At 38.4% G+C, this 13,261-nt stretch overlaps 2 protein-coding genes across 3 annotated transcripts; one reads left to right on the forward strand and one right to left on the reverse strand.

Moving 5' to 3' along the window:
• Positions 1 to 303: 303 nt before the first annotated feature.
• Positions 304 to 3,838, forward strand: LOC145614480 (multiple C2 domain and transmembrane region protein 6-like). Its single transcript, XM_081669533.1, has one exon. It carries the CDS (start codon positions 532 to 534, stop codon positions 3,640 to 3,642), a length of 3,111 nt encoding a protein of 1,036 aa, XP_081525659.1. The 5' UTR covers positions 304 to 531; the 3' UTR covers positions 3,643 to 3,838.
• Positions 3,839 to 3,894: 56 nt separating this feature from the next.
• LOC145614481 (uncharacterized) lies at positions 3,895 to 10,340 on the reverse strand. Of its 2 annotated transcripts, none has more exons than XM_081669534.1 (11): positions 9,996 to 10,340; positions 9,832 to 9,870; positions 7,831 to 7,922; positions 7,428 to 7,677; positions 7,178 to 7,297; positions 7,019 to 7,094; positions 6,668 to 6,876; positions 6,375 to 6,483; positions 5,826 to 5,918; positions 4,901 to 5,061; positions 3,895 to 4,593 (listed from the first exon to the last, which is right to left on the reverse strand). In XM_081669534.1, the coding sequence occupies exons 1-11, from the start codon at positions 10,155 to 10,157 to the stop codon at positions 4,054 to 4,056; spliced, it is 1,851 nt and encodes a 616-aa protein (XP_081525660.1). In that variant the 5' UTR covers positions 10,158 to 10,340; the 3' UTR covers positions 3,895 to 4,053. The 2 variants fall into 2 exon arrangements, with proteins under 2 accessions (XP_081525660.1, XP_081525661.1); XM_081669535.1 differs by having other exon boundaries at positions 7,831 to 8,029; positions 9,996 to 10,084.
• Positions 10,341 to 13,261: the final 2,921 nt, after the last annotated feature.

The following is a 13,261-nucleotide window of genomic DNA, read 5'->3' on the forward strand; positions in this document are numbered from 1 at the left end:
CTAACCAGAGAACCTAGTGGACAAGCAGGTCGAGTTGTGATTTTTAAATACGCAAGACTTTTATCCAAAAACGAAGGCGAGGAATGTATATTTTTTTTTTCCACGAGGACTAGTAGTGAGTAAATATTTTTACAGTGTACTAGTACTAGAGAACAATTGAACATTACACTGTGCAATTTCTTTCCTGATTCGTGAACAAGAACAAGTATTTGTAACACACAAAATTCCAGCAAGATAAAAGCTACTCGTACTCTGTGTGTTTTTCCTCCACCAAACAATTACTTGTACCATTAAAATCACAACCCACTCATTTCATAATGACAAACACCACATTCTCTCTCTCTGTCAATCAAACACACCCCCACTTTCACCAAACGACACCTTAACCTCTTCTCTTCTCTTCTTTCTCTCTCCTCTTCTTCAACTCTCATGTCTTCATCTTCCTCAACTTTCTCTCTCCTCTCTTTCTTTCACTAACCCATTCTTCTGATTCACCATTACAAACAGCTTGAACCATTCTACCAGGCCACCATGGCTCGGCTAGTGGTGGAGGTGCTAGATGCATCCGACCTCATGCCCAAAGACGGCCAAGGCTCGGCTAGCCCATATGTAGAGGTTGAGTTTGAAGAGCAAAGACAAAAGACACAAACCAAGTACAAAGACTTGAACCCCGTTTGGAACGAGAAGCTCGTTTTCGAGGTTTCCGACTCACAAAACCTCGCCGACAGAACCATTGAGGTTACCGTCTATAATGATAAGAAATCCGGACACGGCCATCATAAGAACTTCTTAGGCCGTGTCCGGATTTCCGGGGTTTCCGTTGCTACAACGGAAACCCAGGCCTCTGTTCAGAGGTATCCCCTTGATAAGAGAGGGATGTTCTCTCATATCAAAGGGGATATTGCTCTTAAGATGTTTTTGGTCAGTGGCGAATCTTTTCAGTTCTTTCCACCTCCTAATAAGCAAGATAGGAGGGAGAATGAATCCGAGGTTCCGGCATTGGAAGAAATCAACCCGAATAATTTTGGAAATAGTTATGAACAAGTGGGGGAGAGAGAATTCGGAAATGAAATCAACCACCACCATTATAATAATGATCACCATTATCAAAAGCAGAATAAAAAGCAAGAAAAAGAGAAACCTCAAGTTAGAACTTTTTACTCAGTTCCAGCTAAATCTCACAACAACTCTTCTCAACAACAACAGCAGCAACAAGCTCCGCCTCCACAGTCTAACAACAATACTCAGCAATCGTTTCCGAAGACGGAATATCGGGCGGATTTCATGAAAGCCGCCCCACAGCCTGCTATGATGATGCAGGTTCCGGGGAAGAAGCCGGACTATGAGCTGGTGGAGACTCGGCCCCCCGTCGCGGCACATATGGGATACAGAAAGGGGGATAACATCGGAAGCACCTACGATCTGGTTGAGCAAATGCATTACTTGTATGCAAGTGTTGTTAAGGCGAGAGATCTTCCTGTAATGGACATTACAGGGAGTTTAGACCCTTATGTTGAAGTGAAGCTTGGGAACTATAAAGGGGTAACTAAGCATCTTGAGAAGAATCAAAATCCTGTTTGGAATCAGATTTTTGCATTTTCTAAGGAGAGATTGCAATCCAATCTGTTAGAAGTTATTGTTAAGGATAAGGATTTTGGGAAGGATGATTTTGTTGGGAGGGTTATGTTTGATCTGACTGAAGTCCCTCTTCGAGTTCCGCCTGATTCGCCGTTGGCGCCTCAGTGGTATAAGCTTGAGGATAAGAAGGGGCAGAGAGGGCACAAAGGAGAGATTATGTTGGCTGTGTGGATGGGAACGCAGGCTGATGAGGCGTTCCCTGAAGCATGGCATTCTGATGCACATTCTATCAGTCATCATAATCTTGCACATACAAGATCAAAGGTGTATTTTTCGCCCAAGTTGTATTACTTGCGAGTTCTTGTGATTGAAGCTCAGGATTTGGTGCCATCAGACAGAGGGCGTGCGCCTGTGACTCAGGTGAAAGTCCAGCTTGGGAATCAGATGAGGGCAACTAGGCCTTCGCCGATGCAGACATTGAATCCGATTTGGAATGATGAGCTGATGTTTGTGGCTTCAGAGCCGTTTGATGAGTTTATGATCTTGACAGTGGAGGATAAGGTTGGGCCAGGAAGGGATGAGATCCTAGGGAAGATGATCATTCCTGTTAGGGAGCTTCCGCATAGGATGGAAACAGCTAAGCCTCCTGATCCGCGGTGGTACAACCTCATGAGGCATTCACACGGCGATGAGGATGGGGAGAAGAAGGAGAAGATGAAGTTTGCTAGCAAAATTCACCTGCGGCTCTGCTTGGAGGCAGGGTACCATGTGTTGGATGAGTCCACACACTTTAGCAGTGATCTCCAGCCCTCGTCGAAGCATCTGAGGAAGGCTCCTATTGGAATACTAGAGCTTGGGATACTGAGTGCTAAGAACCTCTTACCCATGAAAGGGAAAGAGGGGAGACTGACTGATCCTTACTGTGTTGCCAAGTATGGTAACAAATGGATTCGAACACGTACCCTTCTTGACACTCTTGCTCCCAAGTGGAACGAGCAGTACACATGGGAGGTCTTTGATCCCTGCACTGTGATCACTGTCGGAGTGTTTGACAATAATCATGTCAGTGGGAATGATGCAAAGGAGCAGAGGATAGGAAAGGTTAGAATCAGGCTGTCAACACTAGAAACTGATCGGATATACTCACATTTTTACCCTTTACTAGTTCTTACCCCTGGAGGATTGAAGAAGCATGGTGAGCTTCAGTTAGCAGTGAGATTTACCTGCACAGCTTGGGTGAACATGGTTGCACAATATGGAAGACCACTGCTGCCCAAAATGCATTATGCACAGCCGATTCCTGTCAAACACATAGATTGGTTGAGGCACCAAGCTATGCAAATGGTGGCTGCCCGGTTAGCTCGAGCAGAACCACCACTACGGCGAGAGGTTGTGGAATACATGCTTGATGTGGACATCCATATGTTCAGCCTGAGAAGAAGCAAGGCAAATTTCTTCAGAATCATGTCAGTACTATCAGGAATCTCAGCTGTTTGCAGATGGTTTAACGACGTTTGCACATGGAGAAACCCTATTACAACATGTCTTGTTCACATCCTGTTCTTGATATTGGTCTGTTACCCGGAACTCATACTGCCCACTATCTTCCTTTACTTGTTTGTGATAGGAGTATGGAATTACCGGTTTAGGCCCAGGACTCCACCCCATATGGATGCTCGGATTTCACATGCAGAGCATGTCCACCCTGATGAGCTTGATGAGGAGTTTGATACATTCCCAACATCCCGACCCAACGAAGTAGTCAGGATGCGGTATGACCGTCTTCGAAGTGTGGCCGGTCGTGTTCAGGCTGTGGTGGGTGATCTGGCAACCCAAGGAGAGAGAGCTCAGGCATTGCTGAGTTGGAGGGATCCAAGGGCAACTGCAATATTCATCTTCTTGTCTCTGGTATGGGCAGTTTTCCTGTATGTGACTCCATTCCAGGTGATTGCAGTGCTGGTGGGGCTATTCATGTTACGGCATCCACGGTTCAGGTCCAAGATGCCTTCAGTGCCAGTCAACTTCTTCAAGAGATTGCCTGCAAAATCTGACATGCTTCTATAACACAGCTCAGATTGGGTCAATAAGTTTTCCAAGGTTCAGTTCATGGAGAAAGAACTCACTTCTCCAAGAATCGCTTCGCTTATTTCCTTTTATATTCTTGTAATGTAAAGAACCTAGCGATTCTTTTCTTTCTGTTATTATTCCATATTTTGTACAATTTAGTCATAAAATGATGAATAACGTCAAATTTTGGCAATCAATGAGTAAATGTGGAAAGACAATCTATATATGCAACTTAGATGTGCCAATAAGTAGTCAAGTAAGCGAAAATGCCAATATATTAGTCCACTTTGAGTGTGGAAAATTTTTAAACTTCAAGTACTAGAAAAATGAGTTACCAATACAATGTAGCAAAATTCGGTCACTATGTCCTGTGACAACCACTCTAGTTTGCAAAACAAATAAAATGTGTTAACTAGACATCAACTTCCTAGACCAAAGTTGAGAAAGACAAGCTACAGCGATTAAAAAACTTAGAAAAATACCAGCAACAAGAGATTTATCAACAATATTCCACTGCACCGTGTTTGCTCTTGCCTTGCTGGGCTCCTCATTCGGAGTAGGTTCCTGTAAAACTGTATTCTCGGAGCTCTTAAGTACAAGACTGTTCCGCTTTTTCAGTCCATCAAAATTTTGATCATCTTCTCCCTGCTTGCCATTGATGGGAATCGCAGCCACTTCTGAAGTATCAGCACACTTCACAGCACTACAGCATGAATCTGGATCTTTAGAGCACGCACAAGGTTCATCACTAACATCACATGGAGAAACTCTATTGCAACTCAAATCATCCTTATTTAAAGTTCTGTCTTGAGCATAACTGAGAACCTTGATCACTTCACCAAATACTGACCATCTTCCGACAGAAGTGATTCTTACAGTAGCTGAAGCACCCAGAAGGCTTTCTGGAGCATTGACCAATACTTGTATGTATCCTTTGGTGTGTCCCACCTGATAAAGGCAAGTCCCAAGTCATGAAATGAATCAATTCATTAAGCAATTACCAGATATAAAATGGGAAATAAGCTAAATGCCTGATTTTCCTAGCGAGAAACATATATGAGTTAAGCTCTATATCAACAAAACTCAAACTCAATTTGGTAAAAATAAATAAATTAAATGGACAACTAGCAGCTATGATGCAAAAAAATCATGGGTCAAACTTAAATGCAGTTTCAAGGTACCCCAGACTCCCTGTCAGCAAAGCAATAGAGGTATAGAACAAAAGAAGAAAGCAACAATCTTGCTGCCATATTACCAAGTGAGTTCCATCCGCAGCTACATCAGTTATCCATATCCTCTCAATCAGCCCTTCCATTCCGTTATATGGAGTGAAAGATTCAAATACAGCAGTTAATTCACGACTCCGCTTCTTCACTATAGCACTTGGAACTTTCTTCATCCTCGCAGCAGGAGTACCTAAATTAAAAATAACACATCAAAACCCCAAAATTTATGTGACGAGTCCAGAACTTTGTTCAAATTTCACATTATAAGGAGAATCCTGAGTTGGAGGTTCTACAATTTCATATTATCACATATCTCAGTTCAATTCTCCAAATAAATAGCATGACTCTTTAAATGTTATTCTATATTCTCATATTTATTGCTGTGTTAGTGTGTAAAATTGATTACCACAACATTTTTCTAAACAATGCCCAAGAATTGTGAGACTTGAACACCTACCCAGCATTAGATGCAATCTCTCATTTTGAGGTCGTAAGTGCATTCAAGCACTTTCCTTAATGTTCCCTTATGTTTCACTGTCTCTACCTAGACCCCAAAACACAAGTTCAAAGTAATCTCTCAGCATCATCCACCATTAATTCACCCAGATTTGACCCAAGTGTGCATCAAAGTAATTTTCATTGTTGCTAATCCAAACTACCCCCAAAGTATCCAGATTAACAGTATGGCCCAGCCTTCTTTCAACAGCCTACCATACAGCATTAGCTTTAGCTTAAGATTTCGAACTCCTAAGGACTAAGCCCTACTTTCTCATACTTAGCCAAATCATGAAGATCCATGTATGAAGGAGCTTGAATCTCTTGGCTAACTCACATGCATTAATGGTCTTATTTAGCACATGCACAATAGCATGGAGAGACTTGAGAGACAATATATGTTGACGGCAAATTTTAAGGCTTTAAGCTATAACTACATAGAAACCAAGATCAGCATACCAGGTCGAGGATAGAATTGTGAAATATGAACTTGAGCAAGCTTATAGTCCTTGATAAGCTGAACAGTCTGAGCAAAATCATCATCAGTTTCACCTGTAGAAAAAAAGGACCAATATTTAGGTAAAGAAACTACCAAAAGATTTTATGGCAATTGGCAAAAAGGCTCATCCAATCATATGATCAAGAATTTCATCACACCAAGGGCGTGAAATGGATCTGTGCCTAAGTTCCAGATATACTGCACGCCCTAAGAGGCTGAAATACCATACACTATAATTCGTATTACACACAAGTATCTAAAACAGTCTAGACTTTTCCTTCCCCTGACCTCCATCCCACATAAAGATACATCTTCAGTCCCCACACATAAACACTAAAATATTAAATGCAATTTAATTTTTTAGAATATGATAATGTTATCAAAGGAGACAGAGACGTTAGTACAACTCCAATATTTTTTTTTTTTTTTTTTGTTTCTATTCTATAGGTGATCATATCCAACAAATAAGGCTAATAAAAAGGTTAGCTGAGAAGAAATCCCATAGTTACCAGGAAAACCACATATGATATCAGTTGCAATCTGCATCCCAGGGACCAGTTTGGTCAATGTATCCACCACAGTTCTGAACTCTTCTACAGTATATTCTCGATTCATAGCCTGAAACAATGTCATGACTACATTTTTGTAAAAAGAAAAAAAAAAGAAAATTCCTAGCATCCAGCATAATAGAGCACACAAAACTCAGAGCATAAGACCTTTGCTATTACAAGAAATAAAAGAAAATTTTAACATAACATAGAGAATAAAAGGCTAATAGCCAACAAGAAATACGTTCACATACAGTTAAGACCGCATTGCTCCCAGATTGAACAGGAACGTGAAGAAAGGAGTACACAGAAGGATGACTCAATACTTCAGCTATTTCTTTCAGGTGTTCAAGAATATAAGGGGGGTTAGTCATCCCAACACGAAGCATCGTACTTCCAGTGGAGGGGAGCTCCGCAATCATTGCTTTCAAGAGAATAGGAAGATTAACTCCAATGTCACGGCCTGAAAAGTTCCAATGTTATTATTTTAGCACAAAATCAAGTTGTAGAATCTTAGAGACTTAGGAATTGAAAGTTGTACAAATACTTGAGCAATCTAATTCAACACATCAAGAGTATTTAAGGAAAACGATATCAATATGTACCATATGCTCCAGTATCTTCACTGCTTAACCATATCTCCCTAACTCCCTCAGCTATGACAGTTTTTACACGCTGAACCTGAAGCATTGCAGAATGTCAGACCTCAGGACATTACAAATGTCAAACCAAGCAGCTATCTCAAAAAGTCCCAATGTACTTACAAGGCCGTCCACCGTATAGCTTCCTAAATGACCACGTGCATGCTTCGTCTTGCAATAAGTACAAGCACCTAAACAACCGACATTAATAGGAAGAATCTCAACAAATTTGTTCTTCCTCACCTGTAGAAGACATTGTAGCAAACCATCTTCAGTTGCCAAAAGGGTAATATTCCTCACCAGTTCAACTTATGTTGCTTGGTGTAAGCAAAGACAAAACTGTGAGAGCAGCAGAAAACAATGACAAAATTACCTTTGGGAGATCAAGAGCAGGCAATGTTCTCCTATTTAAAAGCCGCACCTCATGGCCTTTCAAGGTCTCTTCAACAACCTCCACAACACGATCAATTTGCTGCACACCAACTATACTAACTCCTTCAAGCTCCTTTATATTCCTACTTCCTTGTGGCACACACCCTGCCACAACCAAAGGTTTTTTTGCACCTTTACCTTTTGAAATTATAGTATCCATGGCAGATTGACTAGGTGATTTAACAGTGCACCTGAAATTAATCCAAAATTACAATATATAATCGAAATGATAAGTATATACCATCAGCAATTAAATAAATATTCAAGAATCTCTGTTTTTTAATCAGCAAAAGGAGTCCCGAGTAATCAAAACTGTATCAAAAAGAGTAAGAAGGTATACTCACGTATTTATCAACCACAAGTCGGCTTCCTCAGGATTGTCGGTTAAGGTATACCCATAGGCTGACAGCTGACCGGCCATGTACTCGCTGTCACTCTGATACATCAAGATATGTCCATAAGCAATTGTAAGTTGCAGAAACTACATTAGCAAGTTCCAGTAGCTCAAGGCTATCAGTCTTTAAGCATGAAGAAACCTGTACCCTGTTAAAAGTAAAAACAGTAACTCCATACTAAGAACACATACTCCTACTCATTTGATCAGGCACAAAACTTCAAGTGCAACTGTGCAAGATATCCTCACACATGAAGGAAAAATGAAGGGAGTTTAGGGGGGAAAAAAAAAAGTTCTGCTCTCCCTATACACAACTTTGTCATCTTTAAGTGCAAAAAGGATGACACTTCATGTTGTCTAAAGAGATCTGAAGCAGTCATACATCCACTTTTACTCCTAATGTCCTTAATGGCTACTCCAAACAATAAAATATGCTGGAGGATGGCTGGACTCGCTGGAGTGTTGCGCAGATCTAAGATGGGAGACGGTTTGGGCCATTGACATGTAGTCACTTGATCCCTGAATGTCATTAAATAAAGAATGACTATGGTAATTTCCGTAAGAGCTCAACTTTTGGTGCCATAGTGATCACTCATAAGATTAAGGCCTTAAAACTTATTGTCTGGACGCCTGTAATGGACTATTCACAATAGTCCCAAAACATCCAATGCTTAAGTAGTGGCCCTTTTTCAAACTCAGTAGGGTGCACTTAATTTCATTTGGGAAGGACTATAAGAAAATGAAAAATCTCTTGGTTCATAGGCTTCCTCATAAAATCCAGTTTTTCAGGATTTAAAGGCACCCTTATACAATGGATTAGAACTTCAGTCACAGAAATCCTTGTGAAAAGTAAAAGAATTCACCGTGAAATGATTCAAGCACTCCTCCATTGTTAATGATAGAGTATCTCTTCATTCTTTCACCTTAAAAATCTTTAACCAATTAACCTGAACTTGCCCAAAAAACACTTTCATTCGTAATGAATTTGGTATCCTTTGTTTGATATTAATTTTCATAATACTTGTTTTGGGTAAGGCAAAATGAACAAACCAGCAGACATAATCACCTCCAATTCATAATCCATTGACTATTCAGAATTCTCCTACATTTCCCTCAAGGTCAAAGCCCTTACCTAGGTTAAGGATTAGAATAGATAATGATAGTTTCTTTTTTAAGGTAAGAAGGAATGGTAAATCTCCTATTCCCCTAGCAAGGGCAAGTTCATACTTTCCCCAATCCTTTTATAACATTATATTGTCCTTTACTGTCAAATACTCTGTGTCTACACTTGTATATTTCTAAGCCTGCATAACAAGGGCTTTTTGGGGAATCAATAACTCCTATATACAAATATATGGTCATTTCATTACATCCATAATTATAAATTTTTGCACTAGTTTAATTCTTCTTTTAAATGAAAAACCACTCTAGAAACCTGAAAGCACTGAAAACTTCTGAAATAGCAATGTCACTCATAAATATCTCAATCTCCTGCATTTCCAATTAGGAACACTTCCACATTCCTACCAGCATAGGATTTCAACTCACAAACCAATCAACTAAACCATATATGCCCCCCAAGCTAAGGACTAATCAAACTATGCAACACTTCCTGCTGATGGCCAATAAATCATCACTGTTAAACCCAAATCCAAAGACATGAAAAGCAATACTCATGAAATTTGATACAACTCCATTCATCTAACCCTCAACATTATCATAACAAAGCACATTGGAGCTCGAAAGTAATACCCACATACTCTAGCACCTATATACAGCATGAACAAGGTTTACTAACAACAAAGCTGAAATTAAGAGCAGAATAAACCATAATAGCAAGCAACAATACTTCCAACACATGAAGCTTCCTAATAATCAAAGTAACAACCAAATTACCTTTACCTTGAAACAAAACAAAGCAGAAATTGAGAAATCCAATAGTATTACTGACCTGATTATGAGAACACCCAAAAGTTTTGATATAAATTATCTGCAAAATAGACATGGAATTTACATTACAATGAATTGTAAACAAAAACAAACTCAAAAAATAATGAAGATAATAACAAAAATTCCAAAAAAAAAAAAAAACATAGTGGGAGAGAAAAAAAAGACCTGGGTTCCAGGAATTTTGATGGATTGAAGTGGGTCTTGAAGAAAAGATGATTTAGATTTGATGGGTTTTTTCTTAGGGTTTAACCCAACTGAAGAAAGGGGCAATCGAAACCCAGGAGCAACGCCTCCTTCTCCGACCAATAAATCTTCGATGTCTTCCATTATTCAATGTCACCGGAGACGAGTTGAAGAGGGAAGAAGAGAGCAGAGCTTTGGGTGCTTCAATGGAGGTTTTGTTGTTGAGCTCTGTTTGGTTTTACTGGACCAAAACTTAACTTGTTGCAGGATTCCACTTCCACTTTGTTTATTCTTTCACCATTTTTTTTTTTTTATAAATTTTCTAATATTATTATTACTCCTTCCATCCCCGAAATCAAAAGAAGTATTGAAAATATAAATTTATATAGGGTTTGTAAAAAAATAGAGAAAGAAAGTAAAAAAGTTACATGGAAAATCAAATTTTTATATGGGAAAGCTAATTTTGCACAAATATTATTGTAAATTGGTGGGTGTTTTAATGCAAATGAATCATTCTTTTTGGGACTAAAATTAGGCTAAATAGGTCATTCTTTCAGGGACGGAGGAAGTATTATAGAGCAAAAGTGTACTTCTAATCCCAAATTTTTGTATGTGGCTCCCAAAGTCTTTTCGACTAAGCGCTTTGAGATAGCTATATGGTGTGGCCGATTTACTCGATCATGGGTTATTCGATTAGGGGTTACTTAAGCAGTGGTTGTATGGTCGAGATTATTCAGTCAAAGGTTATAGTGAAATTGTAAAATTAACCGTACTTGTGAATTGGAACATTTTTTAGCAATATTGAGGGAAAGTGCTCACCCTTATACAAGGTGTACTATTGGCATTTGGTCATTTTCCTAAAATTTGTAGTATCGTATTGATTAATGAGTACCAAGTCGGCCCATTGGCAAAATTGCTCCCACGAGAGTGACGAGACCTTTTGGTAAGCTAATCTAGTCTTCTCATTTGTTGATAGACTTTTACTCGATGGCTCAATGCAATTTCATTTGTGTTCGACAAATTTTGAATATTTGATGATCACTTACTCTTGATGATAGATTTAGTTCAAACAAAATTTGCAATTAAATAGTAAAAATATAACTTTCAAGTACTCCATATTATCGAAATTACATACTACATTTTTATAAGAAAGTTGAAATAAACGACAATCCTCATTCAAATACTATCAACTTAATACGTAGTAGCTACTTTAGGGCAGAGGGAGTGTTACATTTATAGTGTGCCATATATTACGGGGCAAGGAAAATGGATGACTACATTTTATTCATCATATATCATATGGATTGAAATACTTCATATAAGTACTAGTTATATATTTATATGCAGTTGATTGAGTTTTGTGTCCTTAGATACAGTGGCGGATTTAGGCCATTTGAGTGGGGTCCCATGACCCCACTTGAGTTAAAAAAAAAGAAATTTTCTTAATAAATTAATTTTTTTTTTCAATAAAATTAGTTATTTTTTATATCAAATGACCCCATTAAAATTAACTAAATGTATTTTGATCCCGTTAAATATTTTTTCTGGATCCGCCACTGCTTAGATAGCCAGATTTGCTCAAGGAGTAGTAATACCTGCAATAAAAATAAGAGCAACTTTGTTAATTGGCGTCTCCTGTAGTTTAATTTATGCTAAAAGAGAATCAAAGAGTTGTTTATAACTAGGAAAACTAGTTGTCAACTAGTCTATAACAACCTACTCCAAAACCTACAATATTAGAATTGACAGCATCTAATTCAGTTCAAACGAAGAGAGTTTCACGAATCAAGAAAATAAAAGGCGAGGAGAAAAAAAATTTACTTCCACATTTGAAATGACGAGGGACAGGACGACCACAGCGTTGTACAACCCTAATAGCATAATTGACATCAATAAGAGGTGCAATTTTGGGGGTAATCTCTCTACACACACACTCAACATGAGTAACCCTTAACCTTTGGCAACAAAAAGCACTTGGTGGAACCCTAAACACCACTGGCTTACATGCCTTTATCAAAATATTCTTTTCTAAAGAGCATTGAGCAGGGGTTACGGCCCCTACTTGCTTAACATTATAATCAACAATTAACACAACTACTAATCCTATTATTAACAAAATTAAGTTTCTATTTGTGGAATCTATTCTCTTGATCATATCTATCTTACAAGAAATTATGGATTTTTTTTTTTTGGTTTGATATAATGAAAGAAACTCTCGTTGCTCTTGTTTGTGCTTTGAAGATGTATTATTTATAGAGGTTCCCTTATAAAATAAATGGTTTATATAAAGGATTAGAGGTTGATGAAATAGTTTTTGGTCATGTCATTTTCATTGTAATTTCTTCTAGCATAATTGTAGTGCGTTTTGAGTGGTAATCAACTACTATTTAAGTCCCTTAAAGTTTCCCCAATTTCTTTAGTTTTTTATCATCCATAACAGTTTGTTTGGATAAAGAAAGGGGAAGGAAAAGAAGGGGAGGGAGGAGAAGAGGAGGGGAGGGAAAGGTAGGGGATGGAAGAATGGTGAGTTTTCCTTCCAAGTCTCTCCATTGTTGGAGGGATTAATTTTCTACAATTTAATCCTTCCATTTCTCTCCCCTCCAATTCCCTCTCTTCCTCATTTGCTATCCAAATAAAGAATCTCCATTTCTCTTCCCTTCCTTTCCCTCCATTTCCTTTAATGCAAACACACCGTAAAAGATTGTCCTACACTTGTCCATGATCAGTATCACTCTTTCAAAATGTAGCAAAAAAACTATGCACTATAGCACACCTTGTTAAATTGTTGAGAACTCATAATAATATACGTACTTGATAGAGGCTAGGCAAAATTGTGCAGATAGATTAGAACCGATGTGCAATTGTGGAGATAGAAAGAGAGAAAACGGTAATAAGTAAAAGAGGTATGAGGCAAACTAAAAACGCGTTAAATGGGACAAGATCATACTATTCACAAGGAGATGGTACATTTTATAAGTTCAAGTAGGATTCATCTTAAAACCGAAAACCGTGTAATTATAAGAGGGGGAAGCGTTCCTAAAACAGAATATGTTTCACGTGTCACCTTTTATAAGTTCGACATGTCAGCAATATGTGCCAAATGTCACTATAAACATGACATGTCAACTTCACAACATGTATTAAGTTTGCATCTAAAAAATGTTTATCACAAGACTTGAACTCAAGACCAACAAGTCTTACGTTACAAATCTTACCATCTATGCCATTTATTGATTGTGTTTTTTTAT

Source organism: Chenopodium album, chromosome 25 (assembly GCF_948465745.1).
Source record: "Chenopodium album chromosome 25, dcCheAlbu1.1, whole genome shotgun sequence".
Taxonomy (NCBI): Eukaryota; Viridiplantae; Streptophyta; class Magnoliopsida; order Caryophyllales; family Amaranthaceae; genus Chenopodium; species Chenopodium album.

Bases quoted from the DNA above. Each gene is read 5' to 3' on its own strand.
- LOC145614480 (XM_081669533.1), top strand. From the start codon at position 532: ATGGCTCGGCTAGTGGTGGAGGTGCTAGATGCATCCGACCTCATGCCC.
- LOC145614481 (XM_081669534.1), bottom strand. From the start codon at position 10,157: ATGGAAGACATCGAAGATTTATTGGTCGGAGAAGGAGGCGTTGCTCCT. The intron at 6,484-6,667 runs GTATGTGAACGT...ACATTGTTTCAG, and splicing joins GGAGCAATGCGGTCTTAACT to GCTATGAATCGAGAATATAC. The intron at 5,919-6,374 runs GTAACTATGGGA...TTTTTTCTACAG, and splicing joins TATCATATGTGGTTTTCCTG to GTGAAACTGATGATGATTTT.